The 14,421-nt window shown below is 44.6% G+C and overlaps 1 protein-coding gene across 3 annotated transcripts in view; it reads right to left on the bottom strand.

Annotated features, from left to right (window-relative positions):
* Positions 1 to 14,421, bottom strand: part of sema6e (sema domain, transmembrane domain (TM), and cytoplasmic domain, (semaphorin) 6E) — a 171,836-nt gene that overhangs the window by 77,209 nt on the left and 80,206 nt on the right. For all 3 annotated transcript variants that reach the window (XM_058647097.1, XM_058647099.1, XM_058647098.1), the window contains one exon: positions 372 to 572. In XM_058647097.1, the coding sequence (XP_058503080.1) occupies positions 372 to 513 (142 nt within the window). In that variant the 5' untranslated portion in view covers positions 514 to 572. The remainder of the gene's footprint in view (positions 1 to 371; positions 573 to 14,421) is intronic.

Genomic DNA, 14,421 nt, shown 5'->3' with positions numbered 1-14,421 from the left:
CCAACATAAATGCAGGGGATTTTGGTTGATAAAAATGTTTCCGCAACAATCTGACATGAAAGTGTATTTGCCAGTGAAATCCAAACTAAACCTCGACATGGAATTGTGTTTTCACGCGTGTTGCTGCGATTGCTTCCTGTGCAGAAATTGCCTTTTTCACACCAAATCAACACAACACAACCACAGAAATAGGACGTTCCGGCTGCCAAACCAACCAATGCAAATGTGCTTACTGCAAAACAAAATGCCCCTAATCTCATCCACCTCACAAAGCTGTGTGAGAACCAGCACCTCCGTGACCCTCGTCTTTACTCTCACATCCATTCCTCCAACGAGGATCGCCATGGCAACACAACAGATCGTGGACTTACTTTCTCTGCCCACATTGCTGATTGGCTCCAGGTCTTGGGGGAACGGTGTGGCTCCTGAGGACAGCTGAGGTAAGGCGGCGGCTAAGGTGAGAGCCAAGATGGCTGGCAGGATGGGTGGAGGCGAGCCGGGCGTCAGCCTCATTTTGGCAGATGATGAGACCTCACTAGAAAAGCATGGCACACGGCAGATTCACCTCCCACCTACAAAGGAGATAAGACGGTGAAGGTTAGTGTGGTTAACGGTGTCGGTGAGAACCTGCTGCTGAGGCTCGGGGTAGAAGATGGACACTGGGTGACCTTTGTTCTTTTTTAATAAAACCTGAAAGATAATGGATTTCTGGGGCTGATACAGACGTGGTTTCCTGATATTGGTGCATCAGCTAATGTTCAGTTATTAAAAGTGAAAATACCAACTGTAGATTATTAGATATTGATCCCACCCCCTCCCCTCCCCTCCCCACCCTCCCCTGCCCGTACTTCAATCACATTACTGCTGCAATGTTTAAAAGTGGCAGCTAAGTTCTTGTTAGCATGCAACGCCTCATGTCAATGCGGTGATGAGAGTGTCGGCTGAAGTGCCAAGATGCACACACACATACACACACACGCATAAAAACAAGAAGGACAACAGGCAGAAGGAGAGAGGGAGAGAGGGAAGAGGCCTCACACTGGGGGGTCTTAACACTGGCGACCCCTGCCTCATTTACCAGCAAACCAACTATTATCTGTTACTTTAAATGTCCACATAAGATGCTTGAAGTTGAGGGTCTTTCAAGGACTTTTCAGGACCAAATCCCTCAAATTCAAGGACTGAATGTTCTGACACAGCTTCAGATGGGAGGGCAACTTGTAAGAGACGCTTCGCCCATGGCGTCCACTTTTATTCATTTGCAGCACGCTCTGCGTCTGGACGAGTGATTGTCCTTGGGATCTTGGTACAAGTCAGTCTTTGTCATTTTCTTTGGCGAGTCAGAGATTTTGGAATTTTCCAAATTACCTCGGCATCACACAATTTGCTCTCTCTTGCTCTTTCTTGCTCATTGTTCTGCACGGAACATACTAACTCATTCACAATCTATTTCACTGAAAATGCAAAACATTAGATGTTAGTAGACGTAAAATTTAAAAATGTGCACATAAACAACTTGAAACAAACTCAAATCACCCATTTCTCTGTAGAAATCTGTAACTTCTTTTAAGGAACCATGACAGGAAACTTGTTAAAACCCTATTAGGGTTCGAGCAACAAGGTTGCAAGAACCCTATTGAAACTGGAAGGATTATTATATTAAAATTGGAGCTGCTATTAAATCAATTAGACATTTGTTGCTCGGGACACCTGGCGTCAAATACAGATGCCTTTCAGAAACAGTTTGCAGGTAAACAGGATGTGACTCATCTGCTCTGTATTATTAGACATAGGGAGAATAGGGAGATTTGCATAATTACAGAATGCAGCCGTAGGTAAACAAAGACATAAGGAGCCGATGGTAAACAGAAAAGTCAAAGAAAAAGACGCTCCGACGTCACAAAGTATGACAAGTGATCACAGACAGAAATGATGGCCTGTGTTGCTTAAAGATGGCTAGACGCAGACAGTTACCATCTCAAACAACAAAGTCTCAGAAGGGTTCTCATAAAAGTAGAAGTTCAGATAAAAACAGCAATTTTGCTCGTCGTGCTTGACGCCGAGACCGTGCCGTAAATCTTGTGCTCCGCATCTGCTCGATAGCCGAGGGAAGCTCCTGACAGACGATCGGCAGAGAGATTTGTTCAAGCAAACTTTAAACTGTGATGACCTGCGTTCACAGCCCAAATTGTTAAGGGCAGAGTGTCCTCCATGGGGGGGGGGGGGGTGCTCTTTCTGACAATCCCCATGTGGTTAATGCGCTGTTCAGCCTGGAAATGACACCAGGGGCCACATGGATTTAAGTGGGAACATTTACATTTAGTCATTTGTCAGATGCTTTTATACAAAGTGACGGGAAACGGGAACAGGAAAGTAAGACAGCGGAGACGCGAGCTGCCAACGGTATTGATAATAACTCTGCTTCATTTAAATGCAGGAGGGAAAACTGCATTTAGCAATGAGGCCAGGTGATGATCACAGTGCCATAAATCCAGAGGAGTGGGTGGGCATCTTCCCCTGCTTGTTTAGTGAATTATAACAGCTTGTGTGGCCTGCCTCAGGCGATATACTAGGACAATATACCTTATGGATTAGTCTCATGATGGCGTGATTTGGATAGTGCTTTTTTTTAACTGCAAAATAAGACAAATTCCTCAAAAAGGCAACATTCAGAGGAGAAAACAGGCCAGAAAGGACAAAAAGTTGAATTCCCTCACAAAACTGCCTTTAAACACATTGAAAAGTAGCCCAAAATGCCTTTATATATATCACATATATATCAAATAACACAAGCAGCACATCCAGGGAACATTATATCCTTGTGAGGATTGAATGACATTTATTGACAACCTGCAGGGCGAGCAGAACGGAGGCAGCCAGCAGAGTGTGATGATGATACATGCTAAACAAGAACACTGTCCTGAGCTTATGCAAAACAAGTCATATACTCTGAAAACTCCAGCTAACACCTCAACAACAAGCCAATAGACGGAGCGTGATGACTCTATCATCATTCCGAGCTGCCACTGGGAACATTTCTGGGAACAAGTCACTGGATTAGAATAACGGAGCAAACCTAAGCTACAAGGCAGGGTTTGCATCTAGGTCATATCAAATTCAGGATTATAGAAATTGGCTGCTGTGTCACTAGAGCAGTAAGAAAAGTGTCAGAGCAGCAAAGACTCACACACAGAGAGAGAGGAGCACGACAACGTAAAAACAACAACCAACGAAAACGCCTTCCCTTGGCCGCGAGTCACTGCAGAACCGGTTTGTCCGAATCGTCGCGGCCCGGAGCCATTTTCCTTTTAAAAGGGCGTTGACTAAGACGGTATAAAGGTCTGTGATAATGATGTGAAAACAAATTGGTTGGCTCTCAGCAAAACTATTCAACCGTGATAAGAAATGCTGAATCAGGACCTGCTCATTCACCTTCAGATCACAAGAGGAAAAACAATTCCAGACACTGACGAAGTTCAGCCACGGTGAAAACACTGCACAACTTTTTAAAAAACAAACAAAAAGAAAAAGTAAGAAGTCAGGTTTATCTCGCATATCACTGCTGACAGCTTATTAAGATACGTCCTACTTTAAATCCTAATCTTGTCAGTTTTAAACTTTAAATGACATCAAAACAAAGAGATTTAAATGCATGTTCGTGACAAGTTTGCCATATTTACTTGCTTGAGAAACATTTTTTGGGGATGCTGTGGCAAGCGGTGTTGCCTCACTACAAGAGGGTCAACGGTACGGGTCCCAGTTTGACCCGAGGTCTTTCTGTGTGGAGTTTGCATGTTTCCTCCCACGGTTAACTGGACTCTCTAAAATGACTGTAGGTGAGGAGTGAGAGTGGAAGCAAACACCCCGGCCTTTCACCCTACGTCAGCCAGGACTGGCTCCAGCCTGACGCGGGCCACCCTCGTGTGGAGAATAAAGCGTCAGACAATGACATGTTTTAATAGAGCAAAGTACTATTTTGAAAAGGGAACAACCGTCAATTAATAATAGCGATGCCAACAAATGCTTAAATGTTAACGTGTCCCAGTTGCAACAAAGCATACTACGGTGCCAAACCTGTTTCCTCTGCCAAGGAGGTGTCTATGTTTTTTTTATTGCCGTGTCTGTGTGGTTTGTCAAAAAACATATTGGGATTGCACACGGTTTGCACGCTAAGCCGAGTTACATGACATTTATGGAGGTGTGTTTTTAAATCCTTTCACAAGGTGAGATAGAATGTTAGTCTTGGCAGCTGGTAAAGCACCCTTCTCGTTGTCACCTACACCACTATTATATCCGAAAACACTAAAGCCTTTGATTCCAGCTCTGGAATCGTCCTGTATTTACTGGTTTCCTGCAATAAAATGGCTGACCTAAGCATTAAAAAGACACACCAATATCTACTATGCTACTCCCATGTAAACGTGTTAACAACACAAGCTCCTGCATGGAATTCTAAAATTTCTTTATTGAACCCAACACATTTTATGACCCGCTTTGCACTCTGTGGAGAGAGAGGGGTGGATGGCTGACGCTCCGACAGCTGTTGAAGGGAAATAAGGCATCACTTATCCAATCCCATGTTTGCTTTCTGTGTCCTAGGGTGTGGAAGGCACGGATCATTTTGTTTTTAATGAACTGGACTTGTTGAGCCATCTGGGAGGCGCTGGCAGTTGGTCCTCCTAGGAGAACAGGGCTTTCTGGGATGGTGGGACTCCAGTGATTAACCGGCATTCATTTGGATAAGCCAACACTTCTGTGTCCGTGGACAGATTTCGATGCATCCACATAGGATTTTGGCGTCTCGTGGCCTTTTCAGGGGTTAATGCAGAAATGAGGCTTTAATACCAGGAGAATCTTGCTTCTTTATAGGTGGACACAAATGAGGACAGAGTCATTTAAATTCATACATAAACTCTTTGCAAGTAAATTTTTATGTCCTTCAGTCCCCACTTGGCCCGGGATAATGGGCCCATAAAAATTTACACTTAAAATCTTAAGTCCAATTTTATCCTCAATCAACTGCATTGCACCGTAAGCACCTGTCCACCCTTGGGACATCTATTTTTCTGCCAACAACTTAACAGTCAAACATAATCCTAATACTGAATCACTCTGATATCCCCCCCCCCCCCCCCCCGACCTCCCTGGTGCTACAGTGGCTAGATTAGCGAGGTTAATCCACTCGCTTTTACTCGCCACAGAAAAGAGTATATCTCTTACCTCACACCTTTGTGCACCTGAATATCTCAAGAGTCCCTTTACTGTGGAAAAAATGTAGGCCCCACTTTCCTCCACTGTGACATATCTCTCAGACGCACTGGTCGGCATATAATGAGCCAAAAATCCCCCAGGTTCCCCTCACGACTTTGGACACAATTAGCTTCATTAGCCTCTGCTCTGAGCAGGTCACTGCAACAGAGGCTGTCGTGCTGGCCGGGTGCTATCATAACACTATAAAAACGGTGACAGGATAATGAGATAATGAGTAAGGGATCACTGAATATACAATTTTTTCTTTGTTTGTTGTATAAAAACTAAAGGAAAAAAAAATATACCGCGAAAAGGCAACAAATAAAAACAAAGCCTACTCATACGTCATCGAACATTAGCGTCTTTGTGGCACTCTTTATACCACCATTGACTAACAACAATAACTTGACTGTGTTGTAAAAAAAAATTTTACAGCATCATATAAAGCCCCACACACACACATGTATAATCCCAACACATTTTGCCTCCATTAGCATTAGGGAATGATCACAGTGTGATTCCACGTCTTTACAGAGCCATAAAAAAACAACCTGCCTGATGATTCCTATGTCAAAACAACCACATGGGAATTTTAATGTGACAGGAGGCAAAACAACACATGATATGGACGGTGTGTGATGAGACAAACATTTCATTGTTGCTGCCTGAGCCATGATTGTTCCTCCCCAAACTCCCTGTGGAAGGTTCATCAGACCACCAATCTCATTCACAGTCCCATGACACGAGTCACACAGTTCATCACCATGGGCACGGAGCAGTTTTTTTCAGTGTGCTCACATCCTTCTCAGGGTCTACTCTCCAATAACAGTCACAGCTGTTTCAGACACAACACATGATGCGAGGAAACAAAACCTATCCGAGTTGGAGAATATTAACCCTGTACGTTCTTTCCACTGAAGAAAAGGACACTTGCCCTCGTCAAACATTATTTTAACCCAGCGGTTATTTCAACTCTTCACTCGATCCCCCCCCCCTCAAGACACGAGACCCTAATTAGATTTCCAGTGGTTAAACATGTAAATGTCATCACAGAAAATTGGAATTGGGATGAAGGAGAATTTGGCAATAATTGAGAGAACAACACCCTTGGGACAAAGAGGCCGAGGCTATGGGCTACTTTTCAGATGGGTGGAAATTAGGTCAGTCTAGTGGAGCTCCAGTAAGGAATGCACCTTTAAAGATCGCAACAGCTTAAGATCTGTACACTGTTTTTTTTTTTTCTGGAGATAGCATATCGACATGATATGGATTCACCTTAAGAAACCAAGAATTCTATGGATGGACAGCAGATAAGTTGGCAATTGCTGATACAGACATCGATGTTTGTCTGGCTGATCCATACTGAAAAAGTTGCATTAGAGCCTATTGGATTAGCCATTGGTCATAAAAACACATAGGTATCACTATTGGTCAAAATACACCCGTGTCCTTACCTTTACAGTAGCTTCATACTGCCACTCCATTTAAATCATATGTTAGGTTTTCTACACCAAGTGTTAGCTGTCGCTGACCAGCCAGATGCTGTGTATGAATACTTGACACCACTGAGACACCTAAGCTGGGCTGTTGAATACAAACATGTCAAATATAGAAGCTGGGGATTTCAGTATTTTTCAAAAGACCCTGCAGTGGCAAAAACAGAATAGCTCAGGGGGATCTCCTTGGCAACATTTTAAAAAGTCCATTAGCATCCCTCGTCGAAGAGAAGTGATGGCTGGCTTCTTGCCTTTTACCAAGAATAGAAAATCAATGGTCCCTATAGTCCTTTAGTTCTTGGATTAGTATGTCAACTGTCTGCTGTCTGCATAATGTAGTCTCATTGTCAGAGCGCCTGCATTATGCCATGGTAAAGAGAGGGGGCAGGATGGCATCCAGGATGAGATATGTCTGTCAGGGGAGGTTGGGACCCTCTTTGCCATCAATGCCACTCAGACTGTTCTCAAGGGAAGGCTGCTTTAACCTCATCACCCACAGAGTTCACATAAGTGACGGGTTGTCCCGTCACAGAGGCCATTGATTGTCACCCCAGTGTCAGACGACTCTACTCTGTCCTCATCGAGGAATCCCCGCAGATTAGATTCAGGTTTATACTTGAGCTTCCATGGCAGATCTTGATTGATGTCAGACTAAGACCGAACGGACAGCAAGAGCCAATAAAACTTCTGGAAAATGTTTCGGCACCGCCCTGATGCGACGTAAATCGTTACGATAGGATGAGAATACTGGTGCATGGGTTCCTCACACCTTTTTGAAGGTTCAACGACTTTCCAAGGGCTTTCCAGTCACAACTCCCAACACTGCCTCGCTTGAGAAATGGATCAAAGTAATTATTGTCCAAACAACTAGCAGGCATTACGGAACATGAAGACACTTGCATGGTGTCTATACTTTTAACAGCTCAACTGCCCAAATGTCTTGACACGTGTTTCTCAGGGAGTTTGGTGACTCCATAAGAACTGGAAGCCACAGGTTTGTGAATGAGCACCACACTCAGGGAAAAGCAAGTCAGTCATTCTTGCTTTCAGGAATTCTTTCTACAGACAGAGATGGCCTGACTTCACACAGAGGAACCCATGCAGGACCCAGACAGCGAGGCCGTTCTCAGATCGATCTGCAAAAACCACTGCAAGCATCATCCATCGTCTTCATGTCTATTTGCAGTGAGAGGGAGGAAAAAAAGACCCAGTGGTCTATGAGTGACAGAAGGATCAAGCTCCCACCAGTGGAATCGTCTTCATCTGTCTGCCCCCTGTTAATTATTTACAATCGTCTTGAGCGAGTGTCTGCGATTCCCTGTCCATGTCAGTCAGGATTCATCTTCAATATTCTGTGGTCCTTTTATGGGCATCTTTCAAACAGGTCTTACCCCAGGGGTCCCCCTAATCAAAAATATCAGTTTAAAATATGCTGGGCAGCATTTTGGGCTAACCCATCGCCATCATACCCCCTTTCTCCTCTTCATACACAAAAGTGAAAGTTAACTACCTCTTTCGCCTCCCAGTCTCTGTGCCATCAATAATTCAGAGTGTTATTGAGAAGCACTACCTAAACCCCACATTGACAGAAATCCAAGCGCTGTCTTTCTCTCAAGGGCGTCATAATTGGATACCCCCAGAGGTTTCCAGTACGAAAAGCGTAGCACGAGAGGGAAAGCGAGGGAAAGGAGCGTTGTTGTTTCCTCTACTTTGGGTGTTTCCATTTTTACATTTTCTATTTCAGGAACTGGGACCAGACTTAACCTGAAACCGCCGTGTCCACTTGGGGACAATCCCTTTGGGGGTGGGGGGCGGTTTAGAGACGGGTGAGGAAGCGTATCCTAACTTGCATGGAACGAAGTGAAAAGTGAAAGTGTGTCATCACGTTTACTGTCCAACCAACTTGAAATTAACATCACAACCATGTGTCACGCAGCACTACGGCAGCAAGTGTTCCTAATAGGCTTAGAAACACCACTAAAATTGTATTTACAGTGCAATAAATATTACGGATTTATCTGTATGCACATCATGGAAATACAACTCGCCTCTCCTAATGCTGCGCCGTGTCGCCTGCTCTGATGTGAAACCAACAGAGAACAAGGCCGACGTGAAGGAGAAAGGAGCAGATATAATCTCCTGTCCCAGAACACTTTACACACTGTTGTGCCACCTGAGCCTGTCGTGATTCACGTAGGACTGCTGACCCTCTGCAAGGGCACAGAGAGAGGCAGAGCCTCGTCGGATGCAGCAGACATTCAACAGACCAGTCAGGATGAAAATATGCTAATAAAATTCTTTAATGTATTGAAGGGGTGAATGTGAATCTTTCCTACTTGCTAGCGGATGGGTTTTTCCAGCCAAGACAGAGGGACCGGGCTCTAAATCTAACTGGAGAGAAAAGGAAGCGTTTAAAGTGTGTGGTGATGTTTCTTGGGCTCTCTAAATCCCCACAGATATAGAAAGTGACTCAGGGGAATGAAAGAGAGCGCTGGTGTTTCTGAATGCCTTTGATCAGATTCGCTGTGCCAGCGTGTCTGCGAATCTACTGTATGTGCACATAAAACTTAAAACGAAATAACTAATTAATGCTTTGATCGCACCTTGTATATGAGGATTTCTAGAAGCTGCTGTCACTGCAGTGGGAATACAGAGGAACTGTGAAAAAATGTATTCTAGGAAATAGAAAACGAAGCCTCACATGACAGCAACGTTGTGCCAGACTGGCCAAAAGAATGACAACTAGGAAATATCGTTGATGTTCATTTGTGCAAATGACGAAACGGGATACGGACTTCATTGTGAAGTGTGCCTAAAATCAGGAAAAACTGATAGAAACGTAGAAATGTAAGTGTCACGTCCCTCGGTAAAAGAAAGAGTGGCACGGACATGGAAACAAACACACAAGTGACTGAACCGAGGAGGAGGATACGAGGCGAACTGGCAACTGGCAGAGTGGCGAAAGACGTGTGGTTACACAGAAACAAATGAAACCTTTCACCGGAGCTTCCACTGAAAACGTTGCACAACTGCGCTTTGTTGAGTGACAATTACCAGAAGTGCTGAGTGATGGGGAACAAACCGAGGGGTGCGGGTTTCATAAGGACATACGATTCTTGCTCGGATCCTTAATGACACAGAAGTTAAAAAAGAGACACACACACACAAAGCACAAAATTAGAAATACACGGAACTCTGAGTCACGTTGGCACTCGTGGTGATGCTTCTGTCGACGACCACCGCTTTGAGGACTTTCACGGTGGCTTTGTGTCCATTAAATCAGTGGCAGACAAAAAGAGAGTGAGGCTTTCTCTATCAACACAGAGGCTCTTTGATCTCTATCTCCCCTGTGGTACCAATTAGCCGGCTGCACCGTTTGCATTTCAAACCCTGCACTTCCTATTTTGAAAGACATCCTGCATGAATTATCAATCTAACGGAACTTTTATTCCCTTTTGACGAAAAATGAATTATGAGTGGCGTATCTCTGGAGTTTGGCCCGCTTCAAAAGCGCGTGGGGGGGGGGCTACACGAGTGCCGACGACTCTCCGCTGCCTGCAGTCAGTGTGAACATCTTTTATTTCACTATGACACAACGAGGTGGCCTCCTGCTTACTTCGGTAGGTTTTGATGAAGGATGAGATCACAGTTCCGAGAGTGCCAAAACGACAGCTTTCTATTTGAATTATGACACACAAGGAGGCCGAGTCGCTGAGAAGTGATCCAAGAAAGATAAATTTGTCCGCTACCTTCATCTCTTGTTAGCAAAAGCAATCACACGGCCTTCACCCAGAAAGATCCATCCCTGTCACGTCAGTCCCAATAACATGAGGAAAGGAAAGGCTACCGAGGGACCGTGTGACGAAAGTACATTTGGTGAATTTCACATGAACAAGAACAAAAGCAAGCGAGCGCCGCTTTTATAAATGAATGATTTTTGCAATCCGAGTGGTCGATGCTGATGAAGGGAAATATAAATCAAGGGTAAGCGTGAGGTTTCTCAGCGAGAGTGCCTCGCAGAGATAATGGCATCATCATGCCCGTGTGATTCTCTGTTCCTGGGAAGATTAAACGCTTTATCATTGTCTTTGGGACAAACAGTCTCTACACACAGAGAATGCATTTCCAGTTATTAGCCGCCCTTTCTGCTCAAACCTGACACCCCAAGTATCGGATGCATCACACACCTAACGCCTGCGGAGGAGAGATGAAATGAGACGGCAGTCTTATCATGACAGTGCTACCTTTCAGGGCATTAGCCCGACGGTGGCAGCCGACCTCACTTTTATTGCCGCCGTCTCACATTGATGATGTCATCTAAAGGCATACTGAAAGGCCCCAAAGCTTTCAGGCTCAGTTTATCTTATTTTATGGCTCTAAGAACTCAGTCACTCCCAAGAAGAAGTCATGGGCCACGGGCAATCACGGACGGCGGTGCAGTATGGCTTCCTTCATCAAAGGCTGCACTGTGTCATGGAACATGGGAGGAAGATTGCAGAGGCTGGGGCATAAAAGAGAGGAATGGGACATGAGTGGTGACAATGGGAAAGACAGTAAATCTAAATGAGTAAGAGGAGGAGGAGGAGGAGGAGGAGGAGGAGAGGAATGACTGTCTCACAGCTCACTGGTCTGGAATCGGCCAGACAATCAATTCCACCATTCAGTTTCAGGCTAGCAAGTCTGCTTCAATGGCTCTGAGCATCACAGGCAGCATCAAATTATCAACTGAGCTAAATTTCAGCAACAGGAAGTCACAGCAGTCAAACGTCACAAATATGTGATGACAAAATGGCTCCACAAATGGCCCTCACCCACATGTGGTACCATTAGCTGCACACTTCCACTGGGAATAATTAAATACTGCTTCCGACGACAAACAGGACAGACTTTATGGTAGTTTTCAGTGTGTATTTTTATCATTTCTGAAAGTAGAAGCGGTTATGACTGTCGTCAGAGATAAATACCGCTACAAAAAAATACTGTCCTTTGGTTAGGACGACACAGGATTATCAAACTGTCCGTTAAAGCTCTAATTCTTATCCATGTTTACTTTATAATTAAGCCTTTTTTAATCCACAATATGTTATGTCTCATGTCCATTTGCAAATTAAACTACATTTTGCACAGTTTAAAAAAGTGATTATTCGGTGAACCTTTTTGAAACAGACCAGACTGTCTGTCCACTCTCTGAGGTGACGTTAGAGTTATCAGTCACTGTCTTCCGTTATTATTCCTTGTTTCTTTGCTTTCTCAGGAGCACTCAGGTTTTTGCTAAGACTAGCAAAGCCTATTGTGTCTAATGTGTCTGAGCTGCGTGTCAAAGAACTGCCTGGATTTTCAGCTTCGATAATGTAGACTTCACAGCACTTAAGGAGGATATGCTGTTATCTCTGTCGAACAGTCATTAAAAACAGCAGGCCTTGCTCTGAATTCATCTAATTAGGGCTCAATTCATCCTCCCTTCTCTCCAACAAAGGGATCACAGCTATGGACTCTGAGGACTGTGCAGGGCTCGTATCTAGGATGTCATTACTTCTACTATCACATGTGTAACGACTGAGCCGAGGACAAGCCTTTCCCACACTGTAAGTGCGAGTGTTGAGATAAGGTACGTTAAAGTAAGAGTATGAATCCAGCCACTGGGGGGGCACATCCAATGGTCTAGTGCCAGTCCCGAGACCAGATCGCTGCCGTCGGTGCTATTGACAAACAGGGCGCTGAGGAAAATTGGGCTGAAGACAAAGAGAGATCTGCTGTGTCGACTCCTATAGGCAGAATACGTTAAAGTTGTGTCGTATTCACACCAAATCCTCGTCCGTTTGCTCGGAAAGTCCGGTTGCTTTGGGGGGAACCCTGATCCACACCAAATAAGCAAAGAAGTGAACGCTGAAACGCCAAAAACATAGGTCTGGGTTCGCTTCAGGTGAACCAAATGCAGGAAGCGGACTACAACGCAGGGCATTGTGGGTAAACACAGCGATAGCCCGGGGGGGAAATGTCTGAGTCTCATATGACGATGGGATTTGATGCAGCTCCATGTTTGGCTCTGACGTTGTCCCGCATCAAAACAACAGATGAGCGAGATTTCTCGTTTGTCTCGTCTTCTCCTTCAGCAATTCTTGATGCAGCGCCTCCTCAGGTGAGGAGGGGAACGCGATATTCGGCAAAAATGCGCTAAAGCGTGAAAGCAAACTCAGTCGAGTCCAGCGGAGACTGTCAGGTTTAGAATATTCACTCTCCATTCTTGTCTAATATCCATCACCAGGTGTTTAATCATCATAAAACTCCTGTTTCCCTGACAGACACGTCTTTAGAGTTTAGAGTCCTTGTGCAAAGCTTACGTGTCACCCCCACAAATAAAAAAAAACCCAACAACACTTCATCATGGTGAATCAAAGCAGCGCATCTAGTATTCATCTGTCACTTCTGTCGCCATTACCGAGCTGAAGTGTTCCATTCATCTGCATTTTCGGTTTTTCAGAGAGACAAGTGAAGCAGACACAAAGACAATGAAGGAAGCTGAGAATAGACCGATCCGTGCTGGGCGTGTGGACAGGAGAAGGAAAACACAAGTGCCACCGCACAGATTCTGGTCCTGTTCTTCCCCACCTCCGTCCTCCTCTCTCTTTATCCTCCCACAGTGAACGACCAAGTGGCTAAAATAATAGGAAAGTAAAGGGGGGACAAACGGGGCAATCCATAATGTGGCCAGACACCGGCGTGAGCGTGCTGTTGGGCCTGGGTGGTGGTGGTGGTGGTGCCATTAAGTGTAGCGTGTGTGATAAATGCACTCTGTTTGTCGAATTTGAGATACTCATTAGTCTACGTTCAGGAGGAGACCTTGGGCCATTACTCTTGCAGCTGCTTTGACAAGAAGCCGAATGTGTCTGCGTTAAACTGTGTGTGTTTCTATTAGTATGCTCGTATCTGTAGAGGCGCATTACACGGACGTATCCCGCCGCTCTGACAGACGTAGATCTTCAATACGCACACAACCGCTGGATGTATGGTAATGATCGTGTGACTCGGCTGCAGTTAATAGCTGCAATTCACAGACGTGAGAGCGCACTTATCATGTCACCGGATCACTGAGTGGTTTTTACTTTAGATGTGTTTTGTAAAAATGTGTATTCTAAAAGGCAAAGAATAATATTTAAGCCATGACATCGTCTGCTTACCCCTCAGGTACTACCATGTGACAAAAGACAATATTCTGATTAGGTCTGCAACCATTATTTTAATTATTAATTAATTATCTCTCAATTATTTTTTTCCTCAATGAATCAATTTGTTTTTTTTTCATAAAACTATAATTAATTGCTTCCCTGTTTACACACTTAACCTCACGTTTAAAGAAGCTGGAACTGTTCAACAATTACGAGTAAGCGGTGCCGTGAAGTGATTGATTGTCGCGGCACACGAGTGAACGCTCCATGGTGTTCGCGAGGCAACCTTTGTGCAGTGATGACATTTCCCTGCACCTCTGCTGTCTCCTGTAAAGGTTAGCACCGGCTGCTTTGTCTGTATTGTAAGCATCATTACTGAACCACTGCGTCGGACCCGGCAATATATTTGGCGATTCTGTCGCTGTATTGTTCCATATCAAAATTCTTCATCCTTGACTCTATAGCTGCATGTCGGTGCATTAAATCAACTCTCATCAAGCTGTTTCAGG

Source organism: Solea solea, chromosome 13, assembly GCF_958295425.1.
Source record: "Solea solea chromosome 13, fSolSol10.1, whole genome shotgun sequence".
Lineage (NCBI taxonomy): Eukaryota > Metazoa > Chordata > Actinopteri > Pleuronectiformes > Soleidae > Solea > Solea solea.
This window is presented reverse-complemented; position numbering and strand designations above follow the sequence as displayed.